This window comes from Danio rerio, chromosome 25 (genome assembly GCF_049306965.1).
Source record: "Danio rerio strain Tuebingen ecotype United States chromosome 25, GRCz12tu, whole genome shotgun sequence".
Lineage (NCBI taxonomy): Eukaryota > Metazoa > Chordata > Actinopteri > Cypriniformes > Danionidae > Danio > Danio rerio.
Genome location: NC_133200.1, coordinates 1,495,001 through 1,517,500, shown reverse-complemented (window position 1 = coordinate 1,517,500; position 22,500 = coordinate 1,495,001). Strand labels below are relative to the sequence as shown.

The 22,500-nt window shown below is 37.9% G+C and overlaps 2 protein-coding genes and 1 long non-coding RNA gene across 6 annotated transcripts in view; 2 read left to right on the top strand and 1 right to left on the bottom strand.

The window, feature by feature from the left end:
* The window catches only part of spg11 (SPG11 vesicle trafficking associated, spatacsin), a 46,741-nt gene extending 43,147 nt beyond the window's left edge, over positions 1-3,594 (top strand). For 2 of the 4 annotated variants that reach the window (NM_001174135.1, NM_001194994.1), the window contains 3 exon segments: positions 62-217; positions 844-995; positions 3,216-3,594. In NM_001174135.1, coding sequence (NP_001167606.1) covers positions 62-217; positions 844-995; positions 3,216-3,396 — 489 coding nt within the window. In that variant the 3' untranslated portion in view covers positions 3,397-3,594. 4 annotated transcript variants of the gene reach the window in all.
* Positions 3,595-10,580: 6,986 nt separating this feature from the next.
* Positions 10,581-22,500, top strand: part of LOC101882451 (neuronal acetylcholine receptor subunit alpha-7) — a 31,611-nt gene continuing 19,691 nt past the window's right edge. The window contains exons 1-3 of the mRNA XM_005174221.6: positions 10,581-11,159; positions 12,451-12,590; positions 17,964-18,008. Of these exons, the coding sequence (XP_005174278.5) occupies positions 11,012-11,159; positions 12,451-12,590; positions 17,964-18,008 (333 nt within the window). The 5' untranslated portion in view covers positions 10,581-11,011. The remainder of the gene's footprint in view (positions 11,160-12,450; positions 12,591-17,963; positions 18,009-22,500) is intronic.
* Positions 13,622-22,500, bottom strand: part of LOC141380857 (uncharacterized) — a 31,472-nt gene continuing 22,593 nt past the window's right edge. Inside the window, exon 4 of the long non-coding RNA XR_012400165.1 lies at positions 13,622-13,797. This is a non-coding gene — a long non-coding RNA (uncharacterized lncRNA). The remainder of the gene's footprint in view (positions 13,798-22,500) is intronic.

Here is a 22,500-nt window from a genome sequence, read left to right as displayed (position 1 = left end):
ATTTTTCAGGACGGGATAGTTTCAAATGTCATTGCATGTGTGTGTGTGTGTGTGTGCACAGGACTCGTGTGTCCGTCAGGCTGTGCGCTGTGTGAAGCTGGCGAAGCTGGTGACTCTGCAGCTGCACTTCCTGAATCAGGGCCTGGAGCTGCGCATCATCAACCTGCAGCACACAGACCTGCAGAACACCAGCAACACACTGCCACACTGCTACCAGGTGCGCGCACACACACACACTCACACACACATATACACACACACACACATATTTATATATATATACACACAGGTTTGTTTCACTCTCCTTGTGAGGTCATTACATAGACTTCCATTGCTTTTCTCTCACGTTAATGATAGTGGCCTAACCCTAGCCCTAACCTTAACCCTAAACCCACCCTCACAGAAACAACTGCACATCATCACATAGTAATAAACACACCATAAAACACAAGATAAATCCATGACATCTCCGTCTCTGTGTTGATTTAAAGGCACAGTGTGTCATTTTCAACACTATCTCATCTGAAAATACCTTAGATTGTTCATCAGCCAATCAGAATCAAGCGTTCAGTTGCCTTGTAGAATAATATCATATGATGTATCTTCTAAAGCCATTTAGATTCAGATATAATCATAGACCATACACCATACTTTCATTACTGGATTGTAATCAATATAGTAAATATTGTCAAATGAACTGTGTGTGTGTGCGTGTGCGTGTGCGTGCGCGTGCGCGTGCGCGTGTGTGTGTGTGTGTGTGTGTGTGTGTGTGTGTGTGTGTGTGTGTGTGTGTGTGTGTGTGTGTGTGTGTGTGTGTGTGTGTGCGTGTGTGTCTTTGCTCAGGTGTTCGTGTTAGCAGAGGCGTATGACTTCAGTCCAGACTGGGCCGAGGTTCTCTATCAGAAGGTCATCATGAGAGGAGACTTCAGCTACCTGGAGGAGTTCAAGAGGCACAGGCCGCTAGCTGCTAGTCTCTTCCAGGACATCTCCAACAAGTACATGCTAACACCTGCTTCACATACACTTATCACTGTCAGAGCATGCTAACACCTGATTCACATACGACACGTTAACACCTGATACATGAATCGCACTCCGAACATGCTAACACCAGATTCATGTGTCAAGCTAATTCTTGACTGGAGGATTTGAATATGCTAAAGCTAATGCATCAGTCTCCTCAATCTCTTAGGGCTCATTCACACCCAACACATTTTTGCTTGTAAAAATGCTTGACGCAGGAATGTGTTTAAAGAAGCACAGCTTACGCAGTATTATGAATTTGACGTAATAACGACAGTAACGAACCCACTCGAAATCGGAAAACAATAAGTATAAGCGCTTCAATGTACATCATCTGGACAAAGCTACAATGAGAGCCGCCTCTGCCATGATATAACGATAAATAAAGTTGTCATGGCAACTTCCTACGATAAACTGCTAATGCTGCGTTCACACCAGATGCGGAAGAAGCATCAAGCGCGAGTGATTTACATGTTAAGTCAATGCAAAGACGTGAATAGACATCCTGCGGAGTGATGCGCGCGAATGTAGCGCTTCAAATTAAGTGGCGCAAGTTAGTGCGTGTATCGCTTATGTCGTGCGAATCGCTCAAGTTCGAAAATATGAACTTCTGCAGACATTCAGACCACGTTAACCAATCAGGAGCTTGCTCTTATGGGGGCGTGCTTATGATGTAGCACCTGTTGTTGGTGTCCCGAGGGGAAATCCTACTGCCTACACCGACTCGGCACCGCTGAAAGCCTCCATCATCAGGTTCAGTTTCTGGAGGAGTTGATGAACTCCTAGAGCTGGGTCCACCTCTGAAAAGAACTAGTGGACTCAGTCACGGCTCCAAACTAATCAAGGCTGTTTTTCAGCCTTCATAAAGCACATAAACACACCTATTCTCTCAATAAAATCCATGTTAGCCATTTAGCAACGAAGCTGGAGTCACCGGGCAGACCCGTGAAGCGAATCCACGTCTGTTCTGAAGTGAATTTGACGCGCAAATGAAGCAGATTTGATGTGCGAATGAAGCGGATGTCACTTGCAAATGAAGCGGATTTGACTCGCAAATTAAGCGGATTTGACACTCAAAGGAAGCCTATTTGGCACGCGAGAAAGAAGTCGGTTTTGACGCGCGAATAAAGCGGATTTTGACACGTGAATGAAGTGGATTTTGACACCAAATCCATTTCAATTGACGTGTGAAAGAAGCGGAATTGACGGGCGAACGAAGCGTAATTAACGCACAAAAGAAACGGAATTGATGCGCGAAAGTAGCGTAATTGACGCGCGAACAAAGCAGATTTTGACGCGCGAATGTAGCAGATTTAAACACACGAACGAAGCAGATTTTGATGCGAGAACGTAGCAGATTTAAACACGCGAACGAAGGGGATTCCGATGAGCGAACGTAGCGGATTTAAACACACGAACGAAGGGGATTCCGATGAGCGAACGTAGTGGATTCAAACACACGAACGAAGGGGATTCCAATGAGCGAACGAAGCGGATTTCGACGCGCCAACAAATCGTATTTACGCATGAATGAATCGGATTTGACGTGCGATTTATCTGCGCGTCTGGTGTGAACACAGCATAAGAACTTTGCAATGCTTGCCCCGCCTCCGAGCTCTTCTGATTGCTCCACTCCTTTTGGAGCTGACAGTGAAGAGTTGCATGTGAAAGTTGTAGATCTTTCAACTTCGCACGGCATCTAAAAAATGCGTCGTTCACGTGTGCAGCATTTGAAAATATGTGAGACGCAAACGTAACAGTCTAAAGTATCCGCCAACGACTTCATATGGTAAGTGAGTCCCGCCTTCTAGTACAGGGGCCAATCATCCATCATTATAGACTTCTCCGGGGGAGGGGCTCAGTCCAGACGTAAGGTTCTGCAGATTTTGTGTCATTCAAATGTTTAGAAATTAAACTAAAAAGACAGCTGTTGTTTAATTCTATTGCTGATCCCTAGTATGAAATGTAATTATAAGCTTGGCAAGCAATTTTGGAGAATTTGGTGTTTCCGTGATCATAATGTCAAAGCATTCGGTTTCAAAAATAGCCACCGAGTGGAATTACTTTAATGGACTTTGGAGCACGTTGGAGAGGAAAAGCGCATTCAAACACATGTGAACGGCCCCTTAGTGTTATTGAGCGTTGTTCTCACGAGTGTTTTCTCATGAGTGTGTGTGTGTGTTGTTTGTCAGGGTGTGTCATCAGAAGCCCCCCGCGAGCTGCAGTCAGCACCTGAAGAAGCTGCTGTCGCACTGTGAGGACGTCTACACGCATTATAAACTGGCCTACGAGCACCAGTTCCTGGACGTGGCCAACATGCTGCTGCAGGACTCCAAGACCAACAGCTTCCTGAAGGACCGCCTCCGCACCTGACCAGCCAATCACAGAGCAGACACAACAGAGCTAATCAATATTCATGAGGACAGTCATTCATTAATAATGAGCAGTTATCATACACCAACAGCAGTGTTCAGAGTGTTCAGAAAATGCCTTAATCAAGAGTTTATATTATATGTGTAAAAATATAATTAATATACAGTAAAATGACTTTTTGATGATTTCAGACGTCAGTGTTTTTTGTTAACTTTATTGACACGGTAAAATGCTTAAAATTGTTTATTTTAAATATATTTATAAATTTATTATATTTAATTATATATATATATATATATATATATATATATATATATATATATATATATATATATATTTATATTTATATTTATATATATGTAATTAAATATAATTAAAATAAAAAATGTAATTTATTAATTGTTATATATATATATATATATATATATATATAATTTCAGAATGTAAAATATTTTAATTACCACATTTAAAATATTTTATTACATAACATTAAAATTATTTACTATATTATTTTATAAATCCTGTTCTCTAAAATGTGTCTCAAATAATATTAGATACTATATTAATAAAATAACACTGTAGTCATTATATAATCAAGAAATTTGTACTTTTTATGTAGATTATTTAGAGGTTGTGATATTCTTTAATATAACAGGGGGCGGTCAAAAGAAACTGTCCATAAAGACAGGCGGATAAACAGAGAAGTAGAAAGTTTCCGGAACTACGTCAAATCATTAACATCATTCAGTGTTTTAAACAAATTATTTTTATAAATTATTTTAATGATAATAAAGATTTTTATAACAATTCAAGATTTTTTTAAATCAAACTTTGATGCATCACTTGCTTTTGTTCTTATCTCGGACAGTTCTACATAATAAAGTTTATTAAAATATGAATGACAACAGAACATGGGCAGCTTTATAAATATATTTTTTTACTATATCAAGACTTAAAGCAAAAATAAGTACACTTACTAAAAAATACAGATGTTTTTTAGATTTAGATTTAGCCCGCTTAACAATTCACACATTACCATCTGGCTAGTTTCTGTCCTCTACTTATGCTAAAAAAGCAATAATTGTCCAACATCCCTGACCATTATCACTTATAAAGCCTAGAAAGAGGGCATCAGTATGTAATAAACCGATAGGTTCAGATATTCCTTTCCAAATATCAAAGAAATAATCTGTTCCTTCATTTTAGTTTTGTAACTATTAAATTGTTTTCAATTCTAAATTGTGACATATACATCAGTGTAAACATCTATGACTGGTGGACAAACATATTCTGGAATTGTGTACCACTTTTGCCGTGGCCTCTTTTGGCTTTAACAAACTCATCCCTCTGGTTTTTCCAAACATTTTAACAAAAACTTTCCTCCTTTCCAGCCAAGAAATATTGATCATCTGTTTATTTCTATGATCACGGATCATAAAGATGTCTGTACATACCTGTCATTCATTCATTCATTATCTTGTCAGATTAGTACCTTTATTAATCTGGGGTCGCCACAGCGGAATGAACTGACAACCTATCCAGCACATTTTTACGCAGCGGATGCCCTTCTAGCCGCAACCCATCTCTGGGAAACCTCAACACACATTCACACACACACTCACACACTACAGACAATTTAGCCTACCCAATTCACCTGTACCGCATGTCTTTGGACTGTGGGGGAAACCGGAGCACCCGGAGGAAACCCACACCAACACAGGGAGAACATGTAAACTCCACACAGATACACCAACTGAGCCGTGAGGCGACAGCGCTACCTACTGCTTCGCCCCTGTACAGACCTGTTTCATATTTAAATCAAATCAAGCCCGGCGCCGCACACTTTTCGCTCGAGTCTCAAAAAAACATCATGCGCTCCGCCAGCCGAAATCATGTCGTGCGTTCCCAAAGCAAAACTCCGCAATGACGTCACATTCAAGTAGAGGACGCGTCAAGTATAAACCAGGCTTTTTTCATTGTATTTACTCAAGAATATTTTGGAAAGGTTTGGAATTGTTTATTAATAAAAAAATGGAGTATAACATGGATTCTCCTACCACTGCTATGCTGATGATACCCAGCTATACCTCTCCTTTCACCCTGATGATCCCTCGGTTCCAGCTCGCATCTCAGCCTGCCTCTCAGACATTTCACACTGGATGAAAGATCATCATCTTCAGCTGAACCTCACGAAAACAGAATTGCTTGAAGTTTCTGCCAACCCGACTCTACATCAGAACTTTTCAATCCAGATGGATGGGGCAACCATTACTGCATCCAACATGGTGAAAAGCCTTGTAGTAAAGATTGATGACCAGCTAACCTTCTCTGACCACAGACTGCTCGATCGTGCAGATTCGCACTCTATAACATCAGAAAGGTCCGACCCTTCTTATCTGAACATGCAGCTCAACTCCTTGTTCAAGCTCTTGTTCTCTCCAAACTGGACTATTGCAACTCTCTACTAGCCGGGCTTCCAGCTAACTCTATCAAGCCTCTTCAACTGCTCCAGAACGCAGCAGCACGAGTGGTCTTTAATGAACCTAAAAGAGCACATGTCACTCCGCTGCTCATCCGTTTGCACTGGCTGCCAGTTGCTGCTCGCATCAAATTCAAAGCTCTGATGTTTGCCTACAAAGCGACTTCTGGCTTTGCTCCTTCTTATCTGCTCTCTCTTCTGCAGATCTATGTGCCCTCCAGAAACTTGCGTTCTGTGAATGAACGTCGCCTCGTGGTTCCATCCCAAAGAGGGAAGAAATCACTTTCCCGAACTCTCGCGCTCAATCTGCCCAGTTGGTGGAATGAACTCCCTAACTGCATCAGAACAGCAGAGTCACTCGCTGTCTTCAAGAAACCACTAAAAACTCAACTATTTAGTCTCCACTACACTTCCTAATCTGCAATTGCCTCTCTGGATATCACACTAACTACTACAAAGCAAAAATAAAAAATAAAAAAAGACTAATGTTTTGCTTCTTACACTTTACACTTTTGAAACTTGCCTACAGCACTTCTTCATTGTTGCTCTTATAGTTGTGTAAATTGCTTCCTTGTCCTCATTTGTAAGTCGCTTTGGATAAAAGCGTCTGCTAAATGTAAATGTATAAGATACCATATACATAAGAAAAAGTGGGCTCAATGTAAACCAAACTTTAACCATTTTGTGAATGACTTTAAAGTGGATGTAAATTGTTCTAAACGATCACAAAACAAAAACGCACTCAAATGTTTTCAGTGCTTTTTTGTTTTGTGATTGTTCTCAAAGATTTGCATGTAGTGCTCTGACAGCATTTAATTTCAAGTAAATGTAATTTTACTTTATTTTTTTAAATACATATTTGTTTTTTCTCTTTCAGAAACGATGTGAAATGTAATACCTCTCGTTCTTGTGGCGCCGAGTTAATAAAAAAAAAGTGTAGACAGAAAACAAAAGTATAAACCAGGCTTTGCAGTAGTCTTGGAAGTTATCATGCATATTAATGAAGTTGCACCTCATACACAATAGAGCGCACTGATTGGATTGAAACAAGTCTTTCTCATGAATAATGCTGAAAGCTCAAAGACGTCATGTTGCACCTGCAGGCGTCCAGTCTCCACACTGGAGTTTACACAAGGATCTCATGGCCGTGACGCAGCTTCTAACTTTCTTTTCAAACCGGAAGAACGAATTTGCTGGAAATAAAAACAACCAATGTTCACTCTTTAGTGAGATATATGTGTCCTAATAGTGCTTATAGCCGTGTGGGACACATATATGACTGTCAGCATCTCAAAACATGTGTTTTACTGTTTCGTGACCCTTTAAATAATGACTGCACCAAGCAAAATAAACAGTAAACGTGTGTCTTTTAGAAGAAAAATAAAAACAGAAAGCATCTAAACCGGCAGATACTTGTCTCATTTCAAACAAAACCGTTTAATGTTACTGTCTCTTTAGCATCTCCACTAAAAGCATCTTGATTTCAGACCATTTCCTCCGTGTTATTTTGGCTCTTGTGAATCCAGCAGCGCTTTATATCACTCAGCGCCTCTCTGATTACTGTAAATACAGTCTGAATGAGTTTAATCAGTTACACAGAGATTGATGATCGGGAATGAAGTCTGACTGCAGACGAATCAATGATTTAAAGATTTATTATCCCTCTGCAGCTCCCCCCAGACCCCAAACCACAGCAGGTGCAGCGCTGATATTCATATATACACTCAGCGGCCACTTTATTAGGGACACCTTACTAGTACCAGGTTGGACCCTTTTTTGCCTTAATCCTTCATGGCGGAGATTCAACAAGCTACTGGAAATATTCCTCAGAGATTTTGCTCCATATTGACATGATAGCATCACACAGTTGCTGCAGATTTGTCGGCTGCACATCCATGATGCCAATCTCCCGTTCCACCACATCCCAAAGCTGCTCTATTGGATTGAGCTCTGGTGACTGGGGAGGCCATTTGAGTACAGTGAACTCATTGTTATATCCAGGAAACTAGTCTGAGATGATTCACGCTTTATGACTTGGAATATCACAATCTCAGTAGATCAGCAGTTTCTGAAATACTCAGAGCAGCCCGTCTGACAGCAACAACCATGCCACGTTCAAAGTCACTTAAACCCCCTTTCTTCCCCATTCTGATGCCCAGTTTGACCTGCAGCAGATCGTCTTGATCATGTCTACATGCCTAAATGCATTGAGCTGCTGCCATGTGATTGGCTGATTAGACATTTGCGTTAACGGGCAGTTGGACAGGTGTACCTAATAAAGTGGCCAGTGAGTGTAAATGTCTTACTTTTAAAAATGAGACTTCTCTATATCCTATAGACGTGAATCCTCTCTATGTCTTGCGCTTGGGAAAGAAAAAGCGTCTGACTGTGTTTATTAAAGGCAAGGCTCTGCAGTAATGGGATATAAGAGACGGCAGCGTATAAATCAGAGGAGGAATATAATCAGCTCTGCAGACTTTAATCAGATTATATGATAGTTTAACCTCCTGACACACAACATTATTCTCTAATGGACTGAAAACAGAGATTAGAGACGTCATAAAGCTCAGCATCAAGCGGAGAAGAGCAGAGACTCACATTTACTGTTTTATTCCAGGAACAAACTTGATCATTGAGATCGTCTGCTCCACCGAGACTCCAGCGGCGCCGGCGCTATTCCTGGATGCTTCATTTCACACTTAAATAGTTTTATTCTGTGCTTCTGTGTGTGTGTGTGTGTGTGTGTGTGTGTGTGTGTGTGTGTGTGTGTGTGTGTGTGTGTGTGTGTGTGTGTGTGTGTGTGTGTTTTGTATTCATTACAATGTGGGATCAAAATGTCCCCACAAATATAGCAATACCAGTAATTTTTGACCTCATGGGGACGTTTGTTTTTATTTGTTCCTCATGAGGAAAACGGCTCATAAATCTGACAGAATGAAGTATTATGCAAATTTACGATAGAGGAGAGAATTTACACTCTGTACCATACAAACACACACATATACTGCAGTAGGTGCAGCTCAACTCTCCCGTTTCACCCCAAAACTGTTGGTCTGGAGCTCCACAGGGCATGGCTGGACTCCTATAACCAAAACTTCGGTCACTTATGCTAATGATAAACGTTGGTTTCTATGGTCCAGCATCAAAAATCTGGGGTTGTGGACAATGTGAAACATGTATTGTTCTCTGATGAGTCCACCTGCACACCCAGGAGAGTTACGGTGTGGAGAAGCCCCAAAGAAGCATCCCATCCAGACTGCTGATGCCCAGAGTGAAGCATTGGAGAGATCCGTGATGGTTTGGGCTCAATATTATGGCATTGCCTGGGCACAATACTTGTGCTAATTGGACGCTGGGTCACTGCCAAGGACTTCCTAACCATTCTGGTGAGACCATCTTAACTGTCTTTCCCACATCCAGGAGAGTTACATTGTGGAGAAGCCCCAAAGAAGCATCCCACCCAGACTGATGCATGTGCAGAGTGAAGCATTGGGGGGGACCATTAATGGTTTGGGCTCAATATCATGGTGTTCCCTAGGCCCAATACTGGTGGTAGATAGGCGTTGTGTCACTGCCAAGGACTACCCAACCATTCTGGTGAGTCCACCTTCACTGTCTATCCGACATCTGGGAGAGTTATGGTGTGGAGAAGCCCCAAAGAAGCGTCCCACCCAGACTGCTGTACCCAGAGTGAAGCATGGGGGTATCAGTGATGGTTTGGGCCCATTATCACGGCATTCTCTAGGCACAATACTTGAGCTAGATGAGTGCTGGGTCACTACCAAGGACTACCCAACCACTCTGGAGGACCATGTGACCCGGGAAAATAATGCACCGATACACACAGCAAGACTGCGTGGTTTGATGAACATTAAAGTCAAGTTGAACATCTCCCATGGCCTGCACAGTACCCAGACCTAAACTTTATTGAGCACTTTGGGGTGTTTTGGAGGAGCCAGTCTGAAATGTTTTCCTCCACCAGCAAAATTCCTCTGGCCACTGTGCAGGACTGGTGTCTGTCATTCCCAACACCAACTGATGCTGTATTGGACGCAAAAGAAGGCTCCACACCCAGGGCCGGCGCGTCCATAGAGGCGACCTAGGCGGCGCGTCCATAGAGGCGACCTAGACCTCCGCGACACCTCCCTCACCACCCGCGTCTTTAGATATATTCGCGCATAGGCGACAGAATAGAGAGGGCAGCGTCAGTGACACCTCCATCAGCACCCGCGCGTCCTCAGTTATATCCATGCATAAGGCAACAGAATAGTGAGGGCAGCGTCTGCGACACCTCCCTACCTCCCACCCTCCCTCAGCACCCTCGCGTCCTCAGTTATATCCGTGCATAGGGCGGCAGAATAGAGGTCTGCGACACCTCACTTCATTTTCAAAACCGGTCACTTTAGTTTTCACATGGGGGGTTGAGGGCGGCGTGATCGTCCTCTGCCTAGAGCAGCAGTTCAGCTTGCTCCGGCCCTGTCCACACCATACTAATGAATAACTGTGCTCTAAAAACCAGGCCTCGTCCAAGCCCTGTAAACGGTGAGTATATTTTCATTTTTGGGTGAACTATTCCATTAACGGTACTGTTTATACGCTAACTAACCTAACCCTATAACTATACCCCTAAACCAGGCATGTCCAAACTCGGTCCTGGAGGGCCGGTGTCCAGCAAAGTTTAGTTCCAACCCCAATCAGACACACCTGGGCTAGCTAATCAAGCTCTTCCTAGGCTTTCCAGAAACATCATTGGAGGTGTGTTGAAGCAAGTTGGAGCTAAAATCTGCAGGACGCGGCCCTCCAGGACTGAGTTTGGACACCCCTGCCCTAAACCAACACTCGCAGAAACAACTGCTGGCCATGAGATACTAATTAAATCATCTTCTGGTTGATTCATAAGCACTGTTAGTTAGACAGGAGCAGTGAAATGTCAACACTAGTGTCTCGTTTTGATATCTCACTATAAAGGTCAGGACAATTGAGACCTCACAAGTGTAGATAAACCAGCACACACACTCATTTACTCATACAGAGAGAGAAACACACACACATTTACTCAAACACATACAGAGAGAGAGAGAGAGAGAACTCGTGCCCGCGACTTCATCTCTTCTTCGCTTCCCGGGCGCGTTCTCAATGCGCGTCACTGTTCGTCAGAGAGCGCGCGCGTGTGTCGGTGTTTCTTGTGTCTCCTCCGCTGACTCGTGCTCTCTCGGTGCCGGTGTGTCGGTGATGGGCTCCGGCGGGACTCTGGCTCTGCTGAGCGCGGCTCTGCTCCTGCACGGTACGGTACCGAACGCTGCATTCATTCACCGCCATTCAGTCTCTCCAGTTTCCTCTGTAGTTTGAGTTTGTTGAGCTGCCAGCTCCAGTTGTTCTTACTGGAGAATTAGTTGAAACTGTGTTTATTTATTTTGAGCTTCATTCTACCGTGGTAAATCAGATATGTTGTAGATTTTGCAGTTTATTAATTTTTAATTTGTGGAAAGCACTATTTGATGTGTTTAACTAGATTTCCTAATATATATATATATATAATTATGAAATATCCTATAATTTATTTTGGTATTCTATTCTTTTCGTTTACCAATTATGTTTAATTGCTTATATATATATATATATATATATATATATATATATATATATATATATATATATTTTTTTTTTTTTTTTTTTAAATCTAAAAATATGTTATAGGCTACAGTCTAAATAAATTATGGGCTGTCGTAATCCACAGTTGGGTCAAATATAAACAAACCCAACCCAATGTGTTAAAAAGTATGCTAGATAACATTAAATATGAATGATTAAACCGTGAAATAATAAAAATGATAGAAATGTTAAATGGTAATGAGCATTAAACACAAGAATACACGTGTTTCCCACTAAATACTGTAGTAAATACTTCATAGAAAAAACTGCTTCATTTTTCAGCCATGTGTATTACACTGTATAATATCTATTGTATTATTTGTGTAATTCTTGCATGTGTGTGTGTGTGTGTGTTGTGGATGTGTGTCTTTGTATTTATGTTGTGTGTGTGTGTATATGTTTATGTGTGTCTATATGTCTGCCCGTGTGTTTGTATTTATGTTGTATGTCTGTGTACTCGTCTGTCTCTATGTGTGTGTGTTTGTATACATGTTGTTTTGTGTGTGTGTCTGTGTGTGTATATATGTTGTGTGTCTGTGTATTTGTCTGTCTCTATGTGTGTTTGTATACATGTTATTGTGTGTGTGTGTGTGTGTGTGTGTGTGTGTGTGTGTGTGTGTGTGTGTTTGTTTGTATATGTACGTTATGTTTGTGTGTACGTTTTTGTCGGCAAATATGTTTGGGTAAATGTCTGCTTGTGTGTTTGTGTATATGTTGTGTGTGTGGGTTTATATATATGTATGTATATATATATATATATATATATATATATATATATATATATATATATATATATATACATATATATATATATATATATATATATATATGTATATATATGTATATATGTTTACGTTTGTCTATATATTTATTTGTGTGTGTGTGTGTGTGTGTGTGTGTGTGTGTGTGTGTGTGTCTCTCAGTGTCTCTTCAGGGTGAGCACCAGCGCCGGCTCTACAGAGACCTGATGAAGAACTATAATCCTCTAGAGAGACCCGTCTATAACGACTCGCACTCGCTGACCGTCCACTTCAGCTTCAGCCTCATGCAGATCATGGACGTGGTCAGTCTCTCACTCACACACACACACACACAGAAAAATACTCTTACATTCTCTTTATCTCTCTCTCACACACACACACAATTGATCATGCACACTCAAACACACAAATATGGACGAGCATACACTTTCTCACATACACACACACACTGGCACACACACACAAATACGCATGAAGACACTAAAAAACTCTCTTAAATTTTCTTTCTCCCTCTCTCTTACACACACACACACACACACACACACACAAGAATACACTCTTACATTCTCACACACACACACACACACATATAATCAGACACACTCAAACACACAAATTTGCACAAGCATACACTCACTCACACATGTAAACACACACATATACATATTCACTCATATTCACGAACACACTTATACTGTATAAACACACACACTGTCTCACACACATGCACAAACATTAATTCTCTCTCACACACACAAATGTAAACGCTCTCTCGCTCACACACAACAACACAAACACACACAGACACTCAAACCAACACGCATGCAGAAAAATACACACTCACAAACACACACACCCACAAACCCAGACTCTCTCTCTCTCTCTCTCACACACACTAACACAGTCTCTCTCTTTTATACACAGACGCACACCTCAGTGACCGTGAGTGTGTGGCAGGGGTTTGAAAAGCTCATACATCATTATCATATTAGCGAAGCTCTTTAAACTCAGACTCGCAGCCAATATTAATGAGCTGAACACATACACACACACACACACACACAAAATCAAGTAGAGCGCTGGACTGAGAATCACACACACACACGGTACGCTTCCTCAGACGACACAAACACATACATCTTCAACACAACAACCTCACAAATGCCTTAAATGCAGCATCTGAACTGTGGTATAATTGTAATAATGCACTCTCATCCATTACGTTATTAGAAAATAATACACACCTGAGGTCTAACAGCCACATTATCACCCACATTAACTAACTTTACCCCTAAATAAACATACACAAAGAGCACTGATCACACACACTCACCAAATCTGTAGAGACAGGACAATCAACACCAACTGGAGCCGCGTCTTTATTAAAAGAAGACGAGCGGCAAATCCGGATTTCACCAAACACAACTCTGACGACCCGTGTCTCCAAACAATTCTTCTTCCACTTGTTTTAATTACGCTTGGCAACACAACATGGCGTCTCTCTGAACACTGTAACATGTAAAAGGAGTCGTCAAAGCCATATCATGCATATTAATGAAGTTTCATCTCGTTCACAATAGAGGGCGCCGATTGGTTCGAACAAAGTCTTTCCCATGAATTAATGCTGAAAACTTGACGTCTTTTTGTACCGAAATTTGTATTTATGTTCAGGATATGTTCCTTTTATCTTCTAGTTATGTTCAGGATAGGCTCTAGTTATGTTCAGGATGTTTTTGTTATATTCAGGATATGATCTTTTTATGTTCAGGATATGTTTAGGTTATGTTCAGGGTATGTTCCTTTTATGTTCTAGTTATGTTCAGGATATATTTTTGTTATATTTAGGATATGTTCTTTTTATGTTCAGGATTATGTTTAGGTTATGTTCAGGGTGTGTTCCTTTTATGTTCTAGTTATGTTCAGGATATGTTTTAGTTATGTTCAGGATATGTTCTTTATGTTCTAGTTATGTTCAGAATATGTTTAGGTTATGTTCAGGATATGTTCCTTTTATGTTCTAGTTATGTTCAGGATAGGCTCTAGTTATGTTCAGGATGTTTTTGTTATATTCAGGATATGATCTTTTTATGTTCAGGATATGTTTAGGTTATGTTCAGGGTGTGTTCCTTTTATGTTCTAGTTATGTTCAGGATATGTTTTAGTTATGTTCAGGATATGTTCTTTATGTTCTAGTTATGTTCAGAATATGTTTAGGTTATGTTCAGGATATGTTCCTTTTATGTTCTAGTTATGTTCAGGATATGTTTTGGTTATGTTCAGGATATGTTTCTTTTATGTTCTAGTTATGTTCAGGATATGTTTTTGTTATATTCAGGATGTTCTTTTTTATGTTCAGGATATGTTTAGGCTATGTTCAGGGTGTGTTCCTTTTATGTTCTAGTTATGTTCAGGATATGTTTTAGTCATACTCAGGATATGTTCTTTATGTTCTAGTAATGTTCAGAATATGTTTAGGTTATGTTCAGGATATGTTCCTTTTATGTTCTAGTTATGTTCAGGATATGTTTTGGTTATGTTCAGGATATGTTTCTTTTATGTTCTAGTTATGTTCAGGATATGTTTTTGTTATATTCAGGATGTTCTTTTTTATGTTTAGGTTATGTTCAGGGTATGTTTCTTTTATGTTCTAGTTATGTTCAGGATATGTTTTGGTTATATTCAGGATATGTTCTTTTTTATGTTTAGAATATGTTTAGGTTATGTTCAGGATATGTTTCTTTTATGTTCTAGTTATGTACAGGATATGTTTTGGTTATATTCAGGATATGTTCTTTTTTATGTTTAGGATATGTTTAGGTTATGTTCAGGGTATGTTCCTTTTATGTTCTAGTTATGTTCAGGATATGTTTTGGTTATACTCAGGATATGTTCTTTATGTTCTAGTTATGTTCAGGATATGTTTAGGTTATGTTCAGGATATGTTCCTTTTATGTTCTAGTTATGTTCAGGATGTGTTATAGTTATGTTCAGGATACGTTTTTGTTATATTCAGGATATGTTCTTTTTATGTTCAGCATATGTTTTGGTTATGTTCAGGATATGTTTCTTTTATGTTCTAGTTATGTTCAGGATATGTTTTGGTTATGTTCTGAATATGTTTCTTTTGTGTTCTTGTTATGTTCAGGATATATTCTCTTTATTTTCTGGTTATATTGAGAATATGTTTTGGTTATGTTTAGGACACCTTCTCTTTATGTACTTGTTATATTCAGGATATGTGTTGGGATATGGGTTAGCATCTGGTTATGTTCAGGTTATCATCTGGCTATGTTTTTTATGCTCTGGCTATGTTCAGGATATATGATGGTTATGTTCAGACTATGCTTTGTTTAAGTTGTAGTTATGTTCAAAATATACAGTATCATGGTCATGTTGAGGATATGTTTCCTTTATATTCTGGTTATGTTCTCTTTATGTTCTAGTCACATTCAGTATCTGTTTTCTTTTTGTTTGGTTATACTCAGGTTATGTTCGGGCTATGTTTTTATGTTCTGGTTATGTGTAAGATATATTATGGTTAATAGCAATAGAAGTTTATGGAAAGTCCCCACAATTCACAAAAACCTAAAAATGTGTGTTTGAAAGTTATGTTGTATTTTTAGATTATATATAATATATCTATGTATGTGTAATATGTGCGTGCATATTTTTACAGCAGATGTCTTCAGCTGATTCGCACACAGTCAGATGTGATGTGATTCAGCAGCTGTGTGTGTGTGTGTGTGTGTGTGTGTGTATGTGTTCACCACATCCCTTCATGCTCTACATATAAAAGTGATTTAATATTTATTTATTTATTACGTTTGTTTGTGTTTGATGCTGATGTGACGTCAGAAAGGCACAGCTCACCGAAAAATGAAAGTTCTGCCATCCTTTACTTCTTTAAAACCCTTATCAGTCTCTTTCTTCTGTTAAACCAAAAATAAGATAGTTTGAAGAATGCTGAAAGCCTGTAACCAATGACTTCAATTGTATTTATTTTCCAATGGAAGTCAATGGTTACAGGTTTCCAGCTTTCTTCAGAATATTCTCTTTAGTGTTCAACAGATTAAAGAAACTGCTTTGAGGACACTACTGAGTGCATTTTGGCGTACTGTCCCTTTAAGGAGATCTCCACACAGGAAGGTCTCTGTTGGATAAAGAAAGACTCAAATCCGTTTAGAGAAAGAGCATGTCTGTTTCTCATCCGCAGATATTTGACAAACCCAGTCTGGATCTCCTGCAGATGCTGTTTCTGTATTTATAATTGCTGATCTGATCTGGGATGCAGATTTCAGAGGCACTGATCCGGCTGAGCTCATCCTTCATTTTTTATTATTCCCGTTTTCAATCTCTGTTCCAAAAACACACCTGATGCCTCGACACCTGCTCACGTCAAGCTAAATCTGCTTTTTTCACTGAAACATCCAGCAAAAAGAGCACACAGGATATGTTCCTTTCATGTTCTAGTGATGTTCATGATATGTTTTGGTTATGTTTATTTTATGTTCTAGTTATGTTCAGGATATGTTTTAGTTATGTTCAGGATATGTTACTTTTATGTTCTAGTTATATTCAAGATATGTTTTGGTTATGTTCAGGATATGTTCCTTTTATGTTCTGGTTATGTTCAGGATATGTTTTGGTCATGTTCAGGATATGTTCTGATGTTCAGGATATGTTTCGGTTATGTTCAGGATATGTTCCTTTTATTTTCTAGTTATGTTCAAGATATGTTTTGGTTATGTTCAGGATATGTTCCTTTTATATTCTGGTTATTTTCAGGATATGTTCCTTTTATGTTCAAGATATGTTTTGGTTATGTTCAGGATATGTTCGTTTTATGTTCTAGTTATGTTCAAGATATGTTCAGGATATGTTTCTTTTATATTCTGGTTATGTTCAGGATATGTTTTGGTCATGTTCAGGATATGTTTTGGTTATGTTCAGGATATGTTCCTTTTATGTTCTAGTTATGTTCAGGATATGTTTTGGTTATGTTCAGGATATGTTCGTTTTATGTTCTAGTTATGTGCAGGATATGTTTTGGTTATGTTCAGGATATGTTCGTTTTATGTTCTAGTTATGTGCAGGATATGTTTTGGTTATATTCAGGATATGTTTGTTTTATGTTCTAGTTGTGTTCAGGATATGTTTTAGTCATGTTCAGGATATGTTCATTTTATGTTCTAGTTTTGATCAGGATATATTCTCTTTATATTCTGGTTATGTTCAGGACATGTTCTCTTTATGTTCAGGTTACCGTCTGGTTATGTTTGTTTATGTTCTGGCAATGCTCCGGACATATTATAGTTATGTTCAGCCTATGTTTTGTTTAAGTTTTGTTCAGGATATGCTCTTTTTTGTTCCAGTTATGTTTAGGATATGTTCTCCTTATATTTTGGTTATGTTTAGGATATGTTTTGTTTCAGGTTATGTTTAGGATATGTTCTCCTTATGTTCTGGTTATGTTTAGGATATTTCGTAATGTTCAGGTTATGTTTGAAATGTTCTCTTTGTGTTCTAGTTATGATCAGTTTAGCTTCTGATTATGTTTGTTTATGTTGCTGTAATACATATGTTTTAAATTATGAATGCACTGACATTAACAGAAGATCTCCAGTTCTTTATGGCCTTTAAAATGACGTCTGTTCTTGTTTGTGTTTCATTTTCAGGATGAGAAAAACCAGGTCTTAACAACAAACATCTGGCTCCAGCTGGTAAGAGAAGTCACACTTCATAAAGAGGCAGCATATTCTATTCTATTCTATTCTGTTCTGTTCTATTCTATTCTATTCTATTCTATTCTATTCTATTCTATTCTGTTCTGTTCTGTTCTGTTCTATTCTGTTCTATTCTATTCTATTCTGTTCTATTCTGTTCTGTTCTATTCTATTCTGTTCTATTCTGTTCTATTCTATTCTATTCTATTCTATTCTATTCTATTCTATTATTTAAATTAATACAATTAATAAAAATTAATAAAATTAATAATGGGCAGCGTGGTGGCGTAGTGGTTAGCACTGTGGCCTCATAGCAAGAAGTGTCGCTGGTTTAAATCCCGGCAGGGCCAGTTGGCATTTCTGTGTGGAGTTTGCATGTTCTCGCCATGTTGGCTCAGGTTTTTTTCCGGTTGCTCCGGTTTCCCTCACAGTCCAAACACATGCACTATAGGGGAATTGATTAACTAAATTCTTCTTAGTGTATGTGTGTGTATGGGTGTTTCCCATATATAGTTGAATAGTTGATGGTTCATTCCCCTGTGGTGACCCCTGATGAGCTGAAGGAAAATGAATGAATTAATGATTTTTTCACTCATATATTTACATGCATTAATTTATATTCATATGCAATTAAATGACACAACTCTGACTTAATTTCTGAGATTTGTCCCTTTCTATCACATGATTCTAACTTTATTCTGAGCTTATATCATTCTGATGCTGCAGCAGATCGTCTTGACCATGTCTACATGCCTAAATGCATTGACCTGCTGCCATGTGACTGGCTGATTAGACATCTGCACTAACGAGCAGTTAGATAGGTGTACCTAATAAAGTGGCCGGTGAGTGCATTTAACAATATTATTAGCCCCCTTGTTTTGATTGGCTACAGAATAAGCCATGACAGCTTGACTCAGAGTTATGACTTTCAGGCTAATCTAAGAATTCAGAGATTACAATTTGCAAATGGGACTTTCAATCTAAAAATCCAGACTTTTTTCTCAAAGTTGCGAGTTTATATCAGTCAATGCTGAAAATGTAACTCGCAATTTCAAGTTTACATCTCACAATTCTAAGAAAATCTGAGATAAAAGGTCACAATTATTTTTTGTATTTGAGAGAAAGAGAAAAGAAATAATGAATGAATTCAGTGTTGTAAACGGGCTTCGTGTGCGTGTGTTGTTGACTTGTGTTCATGTGGAGACAGAGAGTCTGACCTGAACGCATCTGAAAGTCTGCTTTATGAAATGATGAAGAGAAGAGCGAATGAATGACGGAGTCTTAATGTCATCTAAACAGAGCAAATCCAGCAGAAGAGAATCTCTCCATCTGTTCAGCTGTGTATAGTTCACACACAGCTACAGGCGCTGTTTTACTGCTCAGCACACTTTACTGGCTTTATTTATTTATTTATTTATTTATTTATTTGCCAGCCATGACCATGCATCCAGAATAACTGCTGAAACACATCTGTTTAAATAAAACGTAATCTATATTTAAAGTAAAATATACTTTGTTTAAACTTTAATATATACTCACCGGCCACTTTATTAGGTACACCTGTCCAACTGCTCGTTAATGCAAATTTCCACTCCGCCAATCACATGGCAGCAGCTCACTGCATTTAGGCATGTAGACATGGTCAAGACGATCTGCTGCAGTTCAAAGCGAGCGTCAGAATGGGGAAGAAAGGGGATTTAAGAGACTTTGAAGGTGGCATGGTTGTTGCTGCCTGGGTCTGAGTATTTCAGAAACTGCTGATCTACTGGGATTTTCACACACAACCATCTCTAGGGTATACGGAGAATGCCCCACTATTATTTAAATTGTTGTTATTATTATTATTAATATTATTATAATTTTGAATATTATTATTATTTATTATTATTATTTTATAATCATCATTATTATTATTATTGTTATTATCACATTATTTTTATTATTAATATTATCTTTATTTTTATTATAATTATTATTATATTGTGTTATTATTATTATTAATATTAATAATATTATTATCATTATTATTATTATGACTATTATTATTATTATTATTAATAATAATAATTTAATTTTTATTATTATCATTATTGTTATTATTATTATTTATCATTATTATCATCCATATTAATATTATTATTAATATTATTTATATTTTTACTATAATTATTATCATTATTGTTATTATTATTATTTATCATTATTATTATTAGTAGTAGTAGTAGTAGTATTTTTATTATAATTTTTATCATTATTGTTATTATTATTATTGTTTATTATTATTATTATAAATATTATTATTATTCATAATAATATTATTTGTATTTTATAAACATAATTATTGTTATTATTATTATTTATCAGTTATTATTATCATTATTTTATTATTATTATTATTATTATTGATATTTTTATAATAATAAAAACTAATTTTATTATGTATTATTATAATTATTATTAATATTATTTTTTATTATTACAATTATCATTATTTTCATTATTAATTATTAATATTGTTATTATTATTATTAATTTTTTTTTATTACAATTATCATTATTTTCATTATTAATTATTAATATTGGTATTATTATTATTATTATTTTTTATTATTACAATTATCATTATTTTCATTATTATTATTATTGTCATTATTATCATAATAATAATAATTATTATTATTATTTCAGCTCATATTTAGTGTTGTCCAGTGCACTCGTGTTATTAATCTCAGATGTGAAACAGCAGTATTTGTTGAACCTCAGCTTGTGATGATGTATGTTCCTCTGCTCAGCTGCTTTCCTCTAACACTGATCTTTAATGAGTGTTTTATAGTGAGCAGGAGATGAAGATTATAAGCCGCACACACAGCAGAGTCTCAGTAATGCGTTTCTGTGTCCTCCATTCATGCGTTTGGAGGTTATTTCACACCCGCAGCCTTCAGGAAACAAAACTAAACACTGAACACTTCACGTCTGTGCTGTAAACAATAAACCACACACAATGATTAATGGATTGATCGCACAATTCACGAAGCTTTCGGACAAATGTATCACTGAAATACACACTTGGAAAATCCAGCACATGCATATTCATTAATTTTCCTTCTGCTTAGTCCTTTATTTATCAGGGGTCGGCCACAGTGGAATGAACCGCCAACTATTCTAGCACATGTTTTACACAGCGGATACCCTTCCAGCTGTCATCCAGTAGTGGGAAACACCCATACACACTCATTCACACACACACTCATACACTACGACCAATTTAGTTGATCAATTCACCTATAGCGCATGTGTTTGGACTGTGGGGGAAACCGGAGCACCCGGAGGAAACCCACGCCAACACGGGGAGAACATGCAAACTCGTCATTTGTTGCCTGTATGCTTTTTCAAGTGCTTTATTAATGTTTGCATGTTTTCCAGCAGACTGCAGTCATGTTTTCATCATCATGTGAAGTATTTTCAGTTCAGTGTGGCGGAGGCAGGTTTCTCTGCTGAAACCGGATTAAACGCCTCTCAGCTCTCCCAGAAATACACACTCATGCGCTTTACTTTCACTGAGACTCAAAATCACAGCTCAGTTTTCAAGATAAAACACTGATGATGATGATGATGATGGAGGATTGAACTCTTAGTGAGGTTTAATCCAGTATATGAGGAGGGCCGAGCCAGATCTACTGACTGTAGAGAGAGAGAGAGAGAGAGAGGGTGGGGTAAGATGAGCCACCCCTGGAAAAAAGCAAATGTGTGCAAATTTGATTTGAAATTGAATTCACTTAATCTTATTTATGCAGAACGTTCATTTGCATTAACATTAAGCTGTGTTTTAATATACTAAATTGATTAAGAATTAAAATAAATGAGTTAACAGAAACAAAAAAATTGTATTTTTTAATATAACTTTTTAAAATTAATTATTTGAGATCTCGCATTTCAAAAACATTCATTCATTTTCCTTTGGCTTAGTCTCTTATTTATCTGGGGTCGCCACAGTGGAATGAACCGCCAACTTATCCAGCATATGTTTTACACAGCGGATGCCCTTCCAGCTGCAACCCAGTACTGGAAAACACCCATACACACTCATTCACACACACACACACACTACGGACAATTTAGCTTGATCAATTCACCTATAGCGCATGTGTTTGGACTGTGGGGGAAACCGCAGCATCCAGAGGAAACCCATGCCAACACGGGGAGAACATGCAAACTCCACTCAGAAATGCCAACTGACCCAGCCGGGACTCAAACCAGCGACCTTCTTACTGTGAGGCCACAGTTCTAACCACTGAGCCACCGTGTTGCCCTAATATAATAAAGTATAGTATAATAGTAGTATAACATAACTGAGTTTAAAGGGGAAAAAAACAACAAAATTGTGTTTTTTAATATAATTTCATAGTTTTTGTTAATAATTTAACAAAAAGCAGCTCAAAAAGTATTTATATTTACATAATAACATTTATATATATATATATATGATAAA